The sequence below is a fragment of the Conger conger genome, chromosome 15, assembly GCF_963514075.1.
Source record: "Conger conger chromosome 15, fConCon1.1, whole genome shotgun sequence".
In the NCBI taxonomy this organism is placed as follows: Eukaryota; Metazoa; Chordata; class Actinopteri; order Anguilliformes; family Congridae; genus Conger; species Conger conger.
Genome location: NC_083774.1, coordinates 7237463 through 7255638, shown reverse-complemented (window position 1 = coordinate 7255638; position 18176 = coordinate 7237463). Strand labels below are relative to the sequence as shown.

Genomic DNA, 18176 nt, shown 5'->3' with positions numbered 1-18176 from the left:
CAATCCATCGATCATTATGTAACCCGCTTATTCCTGGTCAGGGTCACGGGGGCCTATCCCAGCATGCATTGGGCAAGAGGCAGGAATACTCCGTGGACAGATTGCCAGTCCATAGCAGGGCAAGTTTATATTGTAAGGTTTCGTAATAATATGGTTCTATTTCTTAATCGTGATGCTATTACAAATGTTTTAAACATGTTTAAAGTTGTGTAAATTGCAGGTTAGTGAAGCGTAGAGTGCCTTTCATTGGTGTGAGTCGCGGTTTATCCAGCGGCGGGAAGTGTTTGAGCGTTTGGACCCAGAACCACCCCCCCCAGTCTCTCCAGCTGTCTGCGGTCTCTCCCACGCTCCCCCGCAGATGGGGGTGGGGTGGGGGGTGTTTTGGGCTGTCGGGGGATGGGGTGCGGGGGTGGGGGGGGGGGTGGGTGGTGTAACCTCACACGCCAGCGCTGAAAATAGCACGGGGAAGCGAAGAGAGAGCCAGGCTTGTGTTAGCGGCGGCGCTAATGTCTGGGCGGAGCCAGAGTCTGGTCGCCGTGGCGGTAAGGAGGGGGGGTCGTGTCTGTAACACGCAGAGAGGCGGGGGCGCTTAGCGCTCGTCCTGCGGACCCCCCAATGGGGCGCTAACGTCTGCGCGTGGCGGATAAACACTAGCGGTGCGCTAACGTCTGCGCGTGGCGGATGAACACTAGCGGTGCGCTAACGTCTGCGCGCGGCGGATAAACACTAGCGGTGCGCTAACGTCTGCGCGTGGCGGATAAACACTAGCGGTGCGCTAACGTCTGTGCGTGGCGGATAAACACTAGCGGTGCGCTAACGTCTGCGCGCGGCGGATAAACACTAGCAGTGCGCTAACGTCTGCGCGCGGCGGATAAACACTAGCAGTGCACTAACATGGGCGAGTGCTGGATAAACGCTTACGGTGCGCTAACGGTGCCATACGTTTCCTGTGAACACTTTGTTTTTGCCAAACGTGGAACATAAAGCACTTCACACACACACACACACACACACACACACACACACACAGTTGGGATAGTACTGCCCCTAATTAAGCAGGAAGTGCTGGATTTCAGCCCCTGATTGTTCATCCCGAGACGGAGGGATGGGGAATGTTGGACGTGCACACATCAGATGCTTTTGGAGATTTCCGCTCGTGGGGTGTTTGGATGCGTCTGTCGGTTATTTACAGGGCTACTGAACACATTCTTAACCTGATGAAGTTTGAACAACAAACAAAGACAGAAACCTTGCCAAGCTGGCCAATGGTGTAAATAAGTTGGTGTATGGCAAAATAGATATAGGTATAAGTATTTGTGTAGGAAAACAAAAAAGTGAATTTGTCTTTCTATCTAAGGGCCTGTCAAACCCCTCTTCGTGCTTCAGGTCATACAGGGTGAGCTCCTGGAGAACCAGGCTTACCTGGCGTTCTGTGCCTGTACTGGTCACCTGACTGCCCCCCCCCCCCCCCAGCCCCGCCCCTGCACCACTCTAAGCCCCTGGTTGGCTCTTTTCTGCAGGAAGTCGAAGACGAAGCCCAATGGGAAGAAGCCGCCGGCCGAGGAGAAGAGGCACTACCTGGAGCCGGAGTTCACCAAAGTGCGCGTGGTCGACTTCGACCTGAAGGAGCTGGTGGTGTTGCCCCCGGAGATCGACCTCAACGAATGGCTGGCCAGCAACAGTACGTCAGCTTGGGCGCCTGCCCCTTTAAGAGTAACAGCTGATCTTACTGTTAAAAAAAACAGTCTGCTCCTTAAGAACAACCGATTATACTGTAACCAGACATCTGCCCCTTCCAGAACAACCGATTATAATGTACCCAGGCATATGCCCCTTCCAGAACAACCGATTATAATGTACCCAGGCATATGCCCCTTCCAGAACAACCGATTATAATGTACCCAGGCATATCCATTTAATAATGACTGATTATAATGTACCAGGCCATTTGCCCCTTGAAGAACAACTGATTACACTTAGAATACTATCTGTCCCTTTAAGTATAGCAATTTATTATACTATGAATGAAACGGTCCCTTTAATAACTGATTATACTGTACTGATACATCTGCCCCTTTAAGATTAACTATTGATTTTACAATACTGATATATCTGCCCCTTTAAGAATATCTATCCTGACCCATCTGCCTGTTTAAGGAAGTGGTGTGAGGGCTAACCACTGTTTTTCTCCATTTCTCTGTGGCTTTTGAAATCTGATAGATTATTTGCTGAATCTGTCTCTCCCCGTGTATGTTTTTAAAAAGATTAGGAAGCCAGATGTTTGCCAGAAGGCACTGTAGAGTAGATTCTCATTTTTGCGCTTACATAACGCCGTATAAAACAACGATTAGACAAGTTAAGACCGAGCTAGTGGAGTTGTTTTGGGTTTGGGTGATGGAGGCTGAAGAGAACCAGTTTGATTTGAGCGTAATCGTCTGTAACCGGAGCCGTGCCTTTCCCGGGGAATGTGTTTGTTTTATAGCTGCCTGTAATTAAGTGCTTAATATCAGATGAGCCCTTTAAAAGGCCTTCTTGCTAGGGCTTGTGTAAATTGCGTGCCCGTGTGAGATGAATGCTTTTCGGCAGCGCTCCCTTAATTACAGCGTCCCTCTCTTTGAGGCGGGGGGATCGGGCAGGGTGGGGTTTCTCAGGCAAAGCCTGTTTATGAGCAGGGCTTTGGTTCTGATCTGTTTATGAGCTCAGTTTTCATCTGCAGCTGTCTGTGGGTTTAAGTGTGAGGATGTAAAGCCGGCTCTGCGGGGTGGTTTCTGGGGTGTGTGTTTTTTGCCTTTGCTTTTTCTTCATCCCGTAACGTGACGGTCTTCTCTCTCTCGTCCAGCGACGACCTTCTTCAATCTCATAAACCTGCAGTACAGCACAATCTCAGAGTTCTGCACCGCAGAGACCTGTCCGGCCATGACTGCAGCCTGCAGCACGTGAGTACACACGCACACGCACACGCATACACACACACGCACACGCACACGCATACACGCACACACACACACACACGCGCACACACACACACACACACACAAGCACACACACACACACACACAAGCACATAACACGCACACTCGCACACACACACACAGACATGCGCACACACACACACGTGCGCACACACATACACAAGCACATAACACGCACACACACACACACACACACACAGACACGTGCACGCACACACAAAAGCACATAACACGCACACACACACACACACCCACATGCACACACACACACACACACGTGCGCACGCACATACACAAGCACGTAACATGCACACACACACGCACGCACGCACGCACACACACACACACACACACGCACACACACGCGCACACACACACACACACACACACACACGCACACACACGTGCGCACGCACATACACACGCACATACACAAGCACATAACACACACACACACACACACATGCACACACACACACACACACGCACACACACACACATGCACACACACACACACACACACACACACACACACACACACACTGTATTTCTGCGCTGGCATCAGTCCTGCGCTGCTCTGTGTGTGATGCAGCACGCTGGCCCATGAGTCAGACGCAGGGGAGGACTTTCAATAAGAAAAGAAAATAACCCTGTTGAAAGAAGTTCCCAGTGTTGCCATGACAGGGAGCTGGAGTTGGGGCATGCTCTTGGATTGTTGACTGTTTTCCCTGGTCGCTTTGACAATGCAGGTGTTGCAAGGGCTTATGGGTAAGAGCCTGGAGCTCAGGGTGAGTGGGGAGGGTTGGGAATGGGGAGTGGGGGGGGGTGTGGGGGGTTGAGATCAAACAGACTCCAGGCTCCACAGCCCACCTTTAAAGAGCCTGTTCTCTGTTGGGCTGCCAGGTAGACAGGGCTGGAGGGGGTGAGGAGGGGGCCGCATTGTCCTGACTCCCTTAAACCACAGCGTGCCTCACAGCTGAACTGGGAGGGAGATTCCGCTCACGCTGTCATCTGGGAACGCCGGGAACGCCGGGAACTAGGCCCCGTTCCGGAGCCTCTGTCAGGCACGTACACGGCCTCCTGCCACGGGGGCCTGACATTTCAGCCAATCAGTGTTTAACCGTGGGGAGCAAGACCTTGTGATTGGTCTAAACTAGTGTATGAGTGGGCATCTCTGGCAGAGCAGTGAGATGTCAGTCTCATCTGAAAAGGGCCGGTGTGGGTGCGGGTTTGTGCTTTAACCCAGCAATAAGACACTTGATTCTGCTCGTCGAGGTCTTGAAGACTGCGCTTGGGTTAATGATTGGAATCATGCATCTTAGTCATCTTATTTATGAGTCTCTGTACCTCTCACTAGTGATAGAGTAGACTGACAAGCAACAGTTTTGCATAATTTAAGCTTGCTTATGTGTGCAGGTTATGTAATTAATTTGTTTTATAAACGTCTTAGGAAGGCATTTGGCTCGTACACACTGTTTAACCCTTTGAAGAACAGGTTTTTTGGAATGTTGTTCGAGTTCCAAAACGATGGAGTTCCAAGTCTGTGTTCTAGAACTCCCATCGTTTTCAGTTCCCAGCATTGACTGTTACATCAGCATTAGAACGTTCAGTTTAGAACACTCAGGTTTGAGAGCTCTCGGCTTGAAGGGTTGGGAGAGTGCCTGTCCCAGAGTGGGATGCAGCTGGGGAGTAGCCGTGGTAGTTTCAGAGACCGTCGCTGTGCGGGGATTCCTCTGCGGGAGAAACGGGGAAGTGGTTTTACCTCAGTCCTTCCTCCTGGCTCCTAACTGGTCGGTCCTGTCGGAGGAACAGATGATCGGTGTCCCGCGAGACAGGAAGGACCGGATCCCGGGCAGGTCTGGTCAGTGCGGCTCACAGATGGAGCCAACCAGACAGTCAGGCGGTTGGAAAACCGCAAGCCTGTCGCCGGGCGTAGCCGCGGGTCGGTCGCGGCGGAAAGCCTTGGGTAAACCATCGCTGGCGGTTCCGTCTCATCCCGCTGTGCATTCTCCACTTCTAAAGGCCTGCCGCCCCACTGCTGAAGGCAACACATATCGTGGTGTCGAAAGCCACCTTCAAATATAGGGGGCGACATTGGCTCAGGAGGTAAGAGCTGTCGTCTGGCAGTCAGACGGTTGCCGGTTCGATACCCCGCCCTGGGTCTGTCGAAGTGTCCCTGAGCAAGACCCCTAGCCCTCACCTGCCTGAGTGGCATCAATTGGATGAAAGCGTTGTATCAATGCAGTCCATATTTTCATGAGGTGCAACTCGTGCCGATTTGGACATTGTCTACAACAGAGTTTCCCCAACCCTGTTCCTGGAGATCTACTGTCCTGTAGGTTTTCACTCCGACCCTAATTTGGCTCACGCCTCATTCTACTAATTCGCAGCTCAACAACATTTTAAATGACGAAGGTGTGCTTTGTTTGGGTCGGAGTGAAAACGTACAGGGTGGTAGGTCTCCCGGAAAATGGTTGGGTCTGCGTGTCTGGACCGTGAGTGTTAATCCTCTGATCCCAGAATTGGTTTAGTGACCCTCACCTCAGAGATGATCCTGATACAGTGAACAGCAGCCAATCGGAGCGTGGTAGAGCGGTGTCCTGCTCTGTGATTGGTGGAGACGTGGGGATAGCCCCATCTGAGCGTGGTAGAGCGGTGTCCTGCTCTGTGATTGGTGGAGACGTGGGGATAGCCCCATCTGAGCTTTAGCGTGTGAGAGTCTGAGCCGCCACATAGCCCCGCCCCCCGAGGTCTGTCACCATCGAGACGAGCCCCCTCTGCACACACACACACATGCACACACACACACACTCACACACACACTCACACACTCACGTACACACACACACTCACTCACACTCACACTCACTCACACACTCACACACTCACGTACACACACACACTCGCGCACACACACACACACACACACACACAAATACACTCACACACACACACACACAAATACACACACACACTCACACTCACTCACTCACACACACACTCACACACACACACACACTCGCACTCACTCACGTACACACACACACACACACACACTCACACTCACACTCACACTCACACTCACACACGCATGCACACACACACACACACACACACAAATACACTCACACACACACAAATACACACACACACTCACTCACACTCACTCACTCACACTCACTCACTCACACTCACTCACACTCACTCACTCACACACACACACAAATACACTCACTCACACTCACTCACTCACACTCACTCACTCACACTCACTCACTCACACTCACTCACTCACACACACTCACACTCACTCACGTACACACACACACACACACACACACACACACACACACACACACTCACACTCACACTCACACACACTCACACTCACACACACTCACTCACACTCACACTCACTCACACACTCACACACTCACGTACACACACACACACTCACACTCGCGCACACACACACGCATGCACACACAGCATACACACTCGCCCCAGGCTCCTGGTGGGTGGTTGTTTGTGCTGGTGTAGGAAGCAGCAGTATAAATTCCCTCATGGCTGCTCTCTCACCTGCGGGTCCCTCAGTGTGGGGCTGCCCAGGTGGGCCTTTCATCTCCCTGTGAATCTCTCTCACACGCACACACACGCACACACACGCACTCTGTCTTTCTCTCACTCTCTCAGACTGTCCGGGTCAGAGTGATCTCCCTTTGCATAGAGCCCCTGATGCCGTCTGTGGGTCTTTCCCAGGGGTACAGAATACCCAGCATGCACCTGGGCTGCTCCGAGCGCCTGACGTAGAGTGGGTCACACTGCTCTTCACCTGAGACGGGAGCAGGCTTGACCCTGCCACAGGGGCTGAAGGTCACAGGTCACAGGTCACAGAGCTCCTGTCCCTGGCCCGTTCTGGAGCCGCGTGTCTGATAGGCTAATGCTTATCCCCTGACACCAAAATATAATTCTGGGAAGAGAGGAGTGTGCGTCTCTTTATAAATACCCTGAGCACAACGTGCCTGAGAATGTAGTTCCACTTCCAAAAACAAGCACTTTAACCCCCCAAATAACCCGGATTCCACCACCAATTTTAAAAAAGGACTCTATAACTCCAACCATGCCAGTGTGCTGGCCTTCTACGTTTCTTGATTTTATCACATCTTTAAAAATCCTAGCTACCTCACTCCAGACTAATCCTAAAGTTTGGGGAAAACAAACATTTTATTTGTGGTGGGTCACCTGTCTGGCTGTAGTTTCTTCTGGTGGTGTCTGCCTTTAAATGAACCCTCTCTCTCTTTCTTTCTCTCCCTCTCAGGATATACTTCTGGTATGACGAAAGAGGAAAGAAGACGAAATGCACCGGCCCTCAGTATGTCGACTTCGTCATGAGTTCAGCACAGAAGCTGGTGACGGATGAAGACATCTTCCCCACAAAATATGGTGAGTGTGGTGAAACACCGCCCTCTTGTGTTCACGTTGGGGAACTGCAGTCGCTCTGAGCGCGTCTGTGTTCCGCTCTAAAGTATGTCAGTCTGAGCGAGGGCGCCCTCTACTGTGCGATTAAAAGCATTACACTCAGCAGCTTTCTTCCTGAGAGTGGAGAGGGATTGCGGGAAGGTACTCTTGTTTGTTTTTGGTATTTTTTATTCCAAGCACAGCATTAGTAATAACACTTCTGAAAGTGTACAAATGGGGAAGTGCTTATTTGAAACTAGATGACAAATGTGTTGTAGTATGATTGAATCTGGGCCTCGTTTCTGGTTGAACAACATTTTTCTTTTCAAGAAATCATCTGGTGAAACTTACTATACTTACTAAATCCTAAACTGATTCTTCAACACCTTTGACTTCCGCCAGGGAGTAAATGTAAATGTGCTGGAGATGGTAAAATCGTTCAACAGCATCTGTTTGCTGTCTTGAACGCACATCCAGTCTCCTGTGTACCTGACTCTTAAGGGAGCGTGTTCTTTTCCTTGTTTGATATTAAAATGTGAATCCCCCTGTCTGTGACTCTTAAGGGAGCGTGTTCTTTTCCTTGTTTGATATTAAAATGTGAATCCCCCTGTCTGTGACTCTTAAGGGAGCGTGTTCTTTTCCTTGTTTGATATTAAAATGTGAATCCCCCTGTCTGTGACTCTTAAGGGAAGCGTGTTCTTTTCCTTGTTTGATATTAAAATGCGAAAACCCCTGTCTGTGACTCTTAAGGGAGCGTGTTCTTTTCCTTGTTTGATATTAAAATGTGAATCCCCCTGTCTGTGACTCTTAAGGGAGCGTGTTCTTTTCCTTGTTTGATATTAAAATGTGAATCCCCCTGTCTTTGACTCTTAAGGGAGCGTGTTCTTTTCCTTGTTTGATATTAAAATGTGAATCCCCCTGTCTTTGACTCTTAAGGGAGCGTGTTCTTTTTCTCGTTTGGTATTAAAGTGTGAAACCCCCCCCCGCCCGTGTGTTCTGCAGGTAAAGAGTTCCCCAACTCGTTCGAGTCGTTGGTGAAGAAGATCTGTCGGTACCTGTTCCACGTGCTGGCGCACATCTACTGGGCCCACTTCAAAGAGACGGTGGCACTGGACCTGCAGGGCCACCTGAACACGCTCTACACGCACTTCATCGTCTTCGTGCGGGAGTTCAACCTGGTCGACCCCAAGGAGACCGCCATCATGGACGACCTGTCGGAGGCGCTCTGCACCCCCCTGCCCCCCGCACAGAACCACGTGACCGAGAGATGAGAGGCCACGCCCACCGGGGGGGCCCCGGCGGGGAGGAAGACGAGGAAGAGGAGGGCGGAGACGGGAAGGGGCAGGGGGCCAGATTTGGCGTCTGCGGGACTTTTAGAGACCCTTCCGCACACAGATTACCGATATTATAAGGACCGCGCGGCGAATGGAGGGGAGGGAGGGGGTTAGCACACCAGCAGGAATTGGTGTGAGCTTTAAACTCCCTGCACCCCCCTCCACCTGCCTGCCCAGGACTTGGTTCTTTTATTTTCTTTTGTTTTTCTTTTGTTTTTAGTTTCCCTAAAGTTTTAAGATTTGTTTGTTTTTGTTTTGTGTTTCCCACAGAGGAAGGGGATCGTGCTCTCTTCCTCACGTCAGGATGGTGACACCGCTTCTTTAGCGTACAGTGCTATACTGCTCTACAGTCATACGGAGTGACTCTTTACTGGTAGTGGCTACGCTACGCTACGCTGCGCGATCGTGATTGGGCTGGCAGGACGGTGGCTGTCCTGCACTTTAGCCAATCCCCTCTCTAGCCCTGCGCTTTAGCCAATCCCCTCTCTCTGCCCCTGTCCTTCAGCCAATCCCCTCTGTCTACAGGGTAGTTTCTTCTTGGGGGTTAATGGGGAGTGCTCCAGGCCTGAGAGAGGCTCTCCAAACCAAATACTGCTGTCTCCACCTGTAGCTTCGCTCCTGTAAAATCCCAGTCCTGTAACCCTGGAGTCAGCGCCTACAACTACCAGCATGCAACCTGCTCTTTAGAGGAAGAGCCCAGAACTACCTATCGCGGGGGGGGGGGGGGAGAGCCTATGGGGGGGGGGGGGGTCAGGGTGCTGCATTTACCCCTCAGTTGTGGCCGGGGCCCCGTGTGGACTGCGAAGGCCCCAAACGGGCCCAAACGGGGGTGTTTTTGTAGTCTGGGGGGTCTTACTGCCTCCAGTCTTCAGCTCTCAGCACAATCCTAGAGGATTAACACCCCCTCGGTGTCGCAGGGTAACCTGTCCCACAGCCTCTCACGTGGCCCAGAGCGCCATCTGCTGGGGTGGAGGGTGTTGGTATGCGGGGCGCTGTTTAAATCGCGATCGTAGAGTTAGTCCTCCATCCGTTTCCATGGCGGTTTCCATGGTGATGGCTCCATCCGTTTCCTTGGTGGTGCCATCCTTAAGTTCTCCCTGTGCTTCCTGACACTGCTGGCTTATGTGGAAGAAGAAGAGTCTCCCAGGATCAAAGAGCCCGGATATATTCAAAATAGAGGAGGTGTGTGTGTGTGTGTGTGTGTGTATGTGATATGAATGTAATGTGTAATATGTGTGCGTGTGCGTGTGCGTGCATGTGCGCATGTGTGTGTGTGCGTGTGTGTGTGTGTGTGTGTGTGCGTGTGTGCGTGCGTGTGTGCGTGCGTGCGTGCGTGCGTGCGTGCGTGATATGAATGTAATGTGTAATATGTGTGTGTGTGTGTGTGTGTGTGTGTGCGTGTGTGTGATATGAATGTAATGTGTAATATGTGTGTGTGTGTGTGTGTGTGCGTGCGTGCGTGCGTGCGTGCGTGTGTGTGATATGAATGTAATGTGTAATATGTGTGTGTGTGTGTGTGTGTGCGTGTGTGTGATATGAATGTAATGTGTAATGCGTGCGTGCGTGCGTGCGTGCGTGCGTGCGTGCGTGCGTGCGTGCGTGCGTGTGTGATATGAATGTAATGTGTAATATGTGTGTGTGTGTGTGTGTGTGTGTGTGTGTGCGTGTGTGTGATATGAATGTAATGTGTAATATGTGTGTGTGTGTGTGTGTGTGTGTGTGTGTGTGTGTGTGTGTGTGTGTGTGTGTGGAGTGTGCGCTTGGGGGAAGATCAGAAGGGGGAGACCTCTGGGCGGGGTTTATTTTTTCCTTTTTATTTATTTTACATTTTTGTTTTTCATTTTTAATATTTGCAGGGTTCTTCAGTTCTGGCTTTCATTTTTATGTATTTTAATTATTATCTAAGTTAAAAGCAATTTAATATTTTATGCTCTGCGAATTATAACCTAATAAAAAGGAAAAATCCAATGTTTGCTTTCTCTGTGATCATTTCTGGGGGCTCGACCTAGCCCGTCTCTCAAGCACAACTTCTTTAATGTCAGAAACATTACCAGCATTTTCTTGCACTAATGTGTATATGTAACATTTTAAAATGATATGATGGTCCACCTACTGGGATTCCTGCCTTGGGATATAGATGTGGGGATATAAATGTTATCCAACATCCAATATAATCCACAGCTGCAATAGCAATTTACATTATTGACAAAACTGCATTTTTGCTGTCATACAATTATCAGCACAAACATTTTTTTTTTTGCATTTAATACCATATTCCCAGCAGTATAAGACTTTTTGCGGCACAGGGAATAAACAATCAGAAGATTGTGAACTTTAGATTGCCTTTTATGATTTAAAAGTTAGCTCCAGGTCAATGGGCCTCATGCAAGAACCATTCGAATGAACAGATTTGTTCATAATAAAAAAAAACAAGTGATTCAAGAGAACTTTGTGCATTGACCAATTCATTCATTTTCACTACATTTGTTAATGGCAATTAATAATACATTATTTGTTACAGCAGTTTTCAAATACAAAGTTACATAGTGCTTTACGCATGTAAAAACAAAATAATGTAGGCAATCGGACAAATTTTAAAAACAAGTATGCACTTTATCCAGTGAAATTATAGCCGTGGCAAAATAGAAGAACCTTACTGTAATCCAAAACCATGAAAATGCTGCCTTAGGAAGTATTCTAAGTCGGGCATCGAGTGCTGTCCCATTCCAGAGTGTGCAAAAAGGATCCCTTCTAAGGTGCCTTCATTTGACCGGTTTTGAAAGCAGCATTGATATATCCCATAATTCTCTGCGCTTAATTTATGCTGGGTTCGCAAAGAACTATGAAAGAGCTTGTCCACAAGTGCAATTACACAGCGAGCTTGATAGTTTGTAGTAGTTATATTATTTCAAAAACATTTTAATTACTTAGCACACTGAATTAACATTTTGTTTTTAAGCTTTTGGTTTTTTTTATTTTTTTTATTTTTTTTAAGCTTTCTATGAACTAGCCATCTACTTTGCTTGTAATCACGATCATGTAATCACGTTACTTTTACCTCTGACGTCTTTCTGCCTTCGGCACCTCCGAAGAAGTCTTTGAAGGACTGACTAATCAGGCAACGAGGCATCAAGGTCAACTGCCTTCGGTTTTGAACGCAGCCGTTGTCATCAATAAGTCAAGGGCGGTGTTTCCGGTTAATGACGTGTTGAACTAGTAACGGCCACTAGGTGGAGCCGCCGTACCAGAGAAGACTCGATGGTGACGCGGAGGGGCCGTGGAGCCTCTCTGACAGACGTTTACAGCGCAGATACGGTTATTTGATGTACGCGAGTGTACGCGCATTATTAATTGGCAAGCAAGTATAGATTAATTAAAGCCCGTTTCATTAAAATGTTTTAATGAGGTAAGTCCCAATGCAGTTTCCAAGTTTGCCGCCATAATTATCATTCTCATTATTAATATTTAAAAAAATAATGCGGTTAGCCGCGATTGTTTCATAGTCTGTATTACACAATAAGTGAAACATGCAACATTGTTTATACAAAATGGTAGCAGGGTACTGTTGGAGATAAAAGTTGGAGATAAAATAAGATCAGAGTTGAGACTAATGGCTGTACAGTTGTAGAAATGGCAGGTAAATGTTTTTTCTGTGGCTTTATCCCTGTGGCCTGAGCAGTCCTGGATAATTTTTCCCCCTTGCAAACATGCCTTCGTCCTCAGCTTGTAGAAGTGGATGGATACAGGTGTGTGAGCAGCGGAACTAATACAGGTGCGTCTCACCGCTCTTCTCCCCCTCTCACTCTTTCTGTTTGTCCATTTCACACACACACACACACACACACACATGCACACACACACACACACACACACACACATGCACACACCACACACACACACACACACACACACACATGCACACACACACACACCACACACTCACATGCACACACTTGAACACACACACATGCACACACCACACACTCACTTGCGTACATGCACACACACCACACACACACACACACACACACACCTTTGCACATGCACACACATTTTTATTCAGTACACCAGCACCCCAGGCAGGCACAGTATGCCAGATTCATTGAAGGCAAGTTGCCGATCCGAAATCTGATCTTAGCACTTAGCACTGTGTGGCTGAGTTTGTGTTTACTTCAGCTGCCTGTCTGGTGGGCATTTCACAGCGTGGTGTTTCTGCTCGCCTTTAAAGAGCCACAGGGTCGGCCGCTTCACCTTCAAATCAGCGAGCAGTTCTCAGCCCCAAAAATCCCGACTGAAGCATGGTTCCTGTGCGGTGAACCGCTATGACTGATTCTGTGAGAGCGGAGAGAGAGAGAGAGAGAGAGAGAACCTGCACACACAGCAGCTTTTCAAGGACACGCCGGCCCTTGCTCTGGTCCTGCTTTCGTCTCCTGCAGGGATCATCAAATCTGGCCCTCGAATCCAAATCCGGCCCTGGTTTTCTTTTCTCCCAGGTAAATTAGCTGAACAATCTGTGCTGCTGATTGGCCAGACTGTCTTCACGCCTGACTCCCAGGTAAAGGGAGGGTGGGAAAACCCGCAGTTCTCGGACCTTGAGGGCCGTGATTTGATAATCCCCGCTGTATAGGCACCAGGACGACGGCTGTTCATTTGAACGATAGTGAAGTAACAGTAGATGACTTGGAAATCTGATAAGTGTAACCTAACACACAGGGCAATGTAAAATACATATTCTCCAGTGTACTTATACAATGGACCTTGCAGTTTATTTGAAAAGGCAGAAGTCCGCTATTGTTTACGTGCAGCCATGATATATTAAAGATACAAGCGTGCGTAATGTGTCCACAGGCCTACTTATAAACGTAATTATAAACACGTAATTATAAACATGACATTGCATATTTGATTTTAGCTGTGCACATTTCTTATTGAACCCTGAGTTTATGTGCAACGACAAAAGTTATTGGACGCATGCGTCGAGGACTCCATGCAGGATCCCGCTGTCAATAAGATATTTCGGCGCAAGAACATTTGCCCGACAATCTTACTACATTGCATTTAAGTAGTGCATACATGTATTTCTATTGGTTCCTGTACAGTACAAGGTACAGTCATTGTATAAAATGCAGGCTATAAAACTGCAGTCATTTTGCAAAACGAAACAAACAACAACAAAGAAAGTTAAATAAAACATTACAACATATAGAAAAATACGTTCACCTTTACTTGGATATATTTGCCACAAATATATGAACGTTTAAGTGTAGCAAAACACTTGGAAAACAACAGTCACCCCATGTCAGAATTACGGCGAGATGCTGAGCTGCTTCATTTTTAAAGAGGGACGCCGTCTTCGGACGGAAGCCTCCTGACGCTTTAACGGCGGCAGGCCGCCCTCCTGCTCCAGCTGCCTCGCGCTGCAGCTCGGCGTTGACACTTTCACCGTGTTTCCGAACTTGGAGTAGTCCACGGCGTACATGCCGTCCTCTTCCGTCACGGTGGGCACGAAGCGCTGGCCCCACAGTATCTCGTCTGACAGGTAAGACGTGCGGGCCTGCGTGGTGATGCCGGTGGTTTCCACGACCCCTTCCAGAATCACGATCACCTCGATGTCCTCCTGCTGCAGGCTCTCCGCGGACAGCTGGTACATGGGGCTGCTTTTGTCAATGACGTGGCATATGATGAGGGGGGACACGAGAAAGACGCCGTTCGTCCCCACGGGATTATCCATCTGAATGTCAATTTGGTCGAGGGGGATCACCTCCCCTTCCTGCGTGGTGGTCCGTCGCACCACCTGCATTCTGACCGCGGCGCTGATGATCATGCTCTTCCTGAGGTCCCCGATGCGGATCATGAAGCAGAGTTTGCCGTTTCGCACGGCGATGACCGCATGCTTGCTGAAAATCAGCGTCTCCGCGCGTCGGTTGGCCTGCGCCGTTTTCATGAAGATGCAGCCCAGCATGATCGCGTTGATGACCAGGCCCACGATGTTCTGGACGATCAGCATAATGATGGCGGAGACGCACTCCTCCGTCACCATGCGTCCGCCGAAACCGATGGTCACCTGCACCTCGATTGAGAACAGGAACGCAGAAGAGAACGAGTGAATGCTGGTGACGCAGGGGACAAAGTCGTCACTATTCTGGTCCAGGTCTCCGTGAGCAAAAGCCAAAAGCCACCATATCATGCCAAACAGCAGCCAACTGCACAAGAATGACATAGTAAATATGATGAGTGTGTGGAGCCATTTTAAATCGACTAAGGTGGTGAATACGTCTTGCAGAAACCGTCCTTGCTCGCGAATGTTCGTGTGGGCCACATTGCAGCTTCCGTTTTTGCCCACAAAGCGAGCCTTCCGCTGCTTGGCTTTGTACTTCGGTTGCAGCACATCTTCCGCCAAACGTGTCAGCACGTAGTCTTCAGGAAGAAACCCCTTTCTGGACAACATAGCGCTCCCATGCTACGGCAACAGCACAACCTTTCCTCGGGCGGACGCGTGTTACCTCTGTGTCACCAGCTCCGCTTCGCGAGACACGGGATAGCCCTCCTGGACGCGTTTCCTGGACGAAAGAGACTCACCCATCACAGCACTAGTCCCGGCGACAGCTGGCCGAATAGAACTGCTGTCAGCTGCTTTCTAAAAGTGTGCGCGCACCGCTCGCCTTGTCCGGATCAGGCGGTTCGCAGCCGCCACATTCCCGGGCGAGGGTTCTGTTTTCACCTCAGCTGGAGCTGCCCGTCACTTCGCAACCTGATAGCCGCGCACTCCTATCCCGTCCCCTGAAAAATCCCTGTCTCATCGTCGTGGTGACGCCGTTGTGGAAATGCGCGAATCTACTACTCTTGAGAACCTATGCCTTTGAGGACTGACCACGGACGATTCGGTTGAGTTGAAATGCTGACGGATGAGGGAGAAACCCCGAGACGCGGTGTGTTGCAAGTGGGACGCAAAGCGACGCAGGACCGTAGTTGGACTCCCTCAGAAGGCGGTCACAGATGACACAGCTTCCAAGAGAAACCAATGCCACCCTGTTTATGATGCGAATACCTCGCAATCTCACGCCGTGTGAATTAAAAATACTGTGTAAAGTATTAATTTGGTGTGTTCAAACAATATAACCGGGAAACGGTTTCAGTTTACCAAAATATTTTCTCCAGTTATCAGACCGTTGTATCTATCATATTCTTACGGAATTCCTGCTTCCAATTTTTCCCCCCTGTATTTATTCATAGGTTACCATGTGTTCTGACCATTATCCTTTACAATTCCCCATGTGTAAAGCGTTCGAATAAATGGGGCGGAAGTAGATGGATAGTGGATAGTTCTGCCCCAAAGGCAGTTGCGCGGCTGTGCTCAGTCTAGATGAATTGCGTTTAATCACGTGACTATTTCAAAGCAAACTGCACCAAACATTCATTCATTTCATTCATCGTGCTGCTATAATCCTTGCAGAATATCTAAATCAAACATGGACAAATAATATATTTTCATATACAGCAGATATGTTTTATTTGCTTTGTAGATGTCTGTATTTTGTAGACTGTGCATCGATCCTTCTCCAAACTGTGGTTTTCTTTAAGTGCTGTTGTCATAGTAATTCTTCTGAAACTGATGGCTGTTTGTGCAGCTCCTGCTGTTAAAAAGCTGGTAAATACACAAGAATTTGCCTAAAAGGTACAAAGTCTTGTCACATAAAATTGTACCCCTCACCACGGGTTTAATCATCAATATGTGCCTTTTTTGCTTGTAAAAGGTGCTTTAAGTACCCAAAGAAAATTATTGTACCATTCCGGGTACATTCAGGAAATGTATACCTTCATTTCTGAGTGTATCAGTCCACTCCTGTCAGAAATAGACTCACAGTGTGTCCTAAATAATCTGGCACAGCAGAATGCGTCACAGTGAGCATTTACGTCATCTGGCAGGTACCTGGTGTTAACCAGCAGCTGCATGTCACGCACCTATTCCTGCACAATTCACATGGCTGGCTTATATCATACACCTATTCCTGCACAATTCACATGGCTGGCTTGTGCCACACACATATTCCTCCACAAGTGAAATGGCTTATGTCGTTCTCTTGCAGTGGCCTTTCGTTGTTAAACGTTTTGAATGTGTCATCCATCTTGCCATTATATTATTCACATTCATTTCGTTCCTGTGGTTGTTTTGCAGCATTCTGAAGTGTCTCTGATGGATATTACATTAGATGTATGAACTTATCATTTAAGTTCTTATGGCCTGCATCTGGATGATTTATTTTCTGTTATTTTGTAATATTTATAAAGCCTCAATTTACCTGTTCAAATTTCAACTATGTACAGTCATATTTTCAGAAGGTGGTCAGACCTTGGATGAAAATCAGCTTTGTGCATTCTCACCTGAACCGAAGCCATTTCACAATGTGAGAGAGATATTATCTTGAAATACCACCAAATTCAAAAGGAGCACGTTCTGTTCATTAGACTTCCAGGGAAAACGCTTCAGGTTTGTTTTGATGGCTGTGCGTTTTTAATAATAAAGAATTGGCATTGTATGTACAAATATGATACATGGTTAAAAAATAAAAATCCCTTGTACAATTGCACTTTGAAGGTCGGATCATTTGTCCGCGCGCACGAAGGAGGCGAAGACACTCTCTTCCCGGTTCAGCAGGACTTCCGGCTTGTCGTACTCCAGGATGATCCCGCGCTTCATCACTATGACGACGTCGGCGTTCAGAATCGTGTGGACTCGGTGCTGTAAGAGAAGGGCGACGTCATTGCAAAGTGCAATTTTTGTCCTTGAAAAGCAACTAAGCAAGATAACCATGATTTGCAGTCGGCCTACAACGTTCGCGTCTTTCGTGACGCACGTTAAATTGCGACGGTGCAACTTTAACCACCTTTAATTCGTTTTCTGAAAAGAAAAATATTTTCCGTGTTCACATAACTGTTCCAAGAGGGCTCTAATGGCCAAGTGTTTTTATCTTCCTTAAAACTAGGTCGCATTTTCCTTTTGAATCTCTGAATGTCTTATAAAAAATACAAAAAAAAAAGAGAAGTGGAGTAGCCTACAGGATAGGCCGTCTCAGAAATGTATTTCTGGGCTCCCCTTCCACTTAGCAAGCACTGAGATTCACACATTTACATGACCATATTGTAAAGGTGCTGAACATAAACGCTCGTAAGGTCCACGGATGATGCAGATATATTAAAAACGTAACCTACATCGTATGTGCCTAGGGATTGTCGGCGATACTCACTGCTATGGTAACCACAGTTCGATCAGCGAAGGCAGTCATCACGACTTTCTGAAGAATGCTTTCCTGTAAAACAAAGTGATGCTTTATTTTAAACATTTCTGCGCTGTCCAAGGTGCTGATGTTAATCTATCGCTCCTAGTTGGCTCCTTTCGTCTTTAACAACTACA

The 18176-nt window shown here is 48.2% G+C and overlaps 3 protein-coding genes across 10 annotated transcripts in view; 1 reads left to right on the top strand and 2 right to left on the bottom strand.

Moving 5' to 3' along the window:
- LOC133111359 (MOB kinase activator 2-like) overlaps window positions 1-9484 on the top strand; it is a 60615-nt gene extending 51131 nt beyond the window's left edge. For all 5 annotated transcript variants that reach the window (XM_061221635.1, XM_061221632.1, XM_061221633.1 and 2 more), the window contains exons 2-5: window positions 1521-1681; window positions 2840-2936; window positions 7291-7415; window positions 8433-9484. In XM_061221635.1, the coding sequence (XP_061077619.1) occupies window positions 1521-1681; window positions 2840-2936; window positions 7291-7415; window positions 8433-8701 (652 nt within the window). In that variant the 3' untranslated portion in view covers window positions 8702-9484. The remainder of the gene's footprint in view (window positions 1-1520; window positions 1682-2839; window positions 2937-7290; window positions 7416-8432) is intronic.
- Window positions 9485-13489: 4005 nt separating this feature from the next.
- kcnj11 (potassium inwardly rectifying channel subfamily J member 11) lies at window positions 13490-15661 on the bottom strand. The gene has a single exon (XM_061221629.1). The coding sequence runs from the start codon at window positions 15210-15212 to the stop codon at window positions 14070-14072; it is 1143 nt and encodes a 380-aa protein (XP_061077613.1). The 5' UTR covers window positions 15213-15661; the 3' UTR covers window positions 13490-14069.
- A 1326-nt stretch (window positions 15662-16987) lies between these two features.
- The window catches only part of abcc8 (ATP-binding cassette, sub-family C (CFTR/MRP), member 8), an 84418-nt gene continuing 83229 nt past the window's right edge, over window positions 16988-18176 (bottom strand). For 2 of the 4 annotated variants that reach the window (XM_061221628.1, XM_061221625.1), the window contains 2 exons: window positions 18010-18072; window positions 16988-17504 (listed from right to left, as the gene is read on the bottom strand). In XM_061221628.1, coding sequence (XP_061077612.1) covers window positions 17367-17504; window positions 18010-18072 — 201 coding nt within the window. In that variant the 3' untranslated portion in view covers window positions 16988-17366. The remainder of the gene's footprint in view (window positions 17505-18009; window positions 18073-18176) is intronic. The other 2 variants (XM_061221627.1, XM_061221626.1) reach the window with 1 other exon arrangement.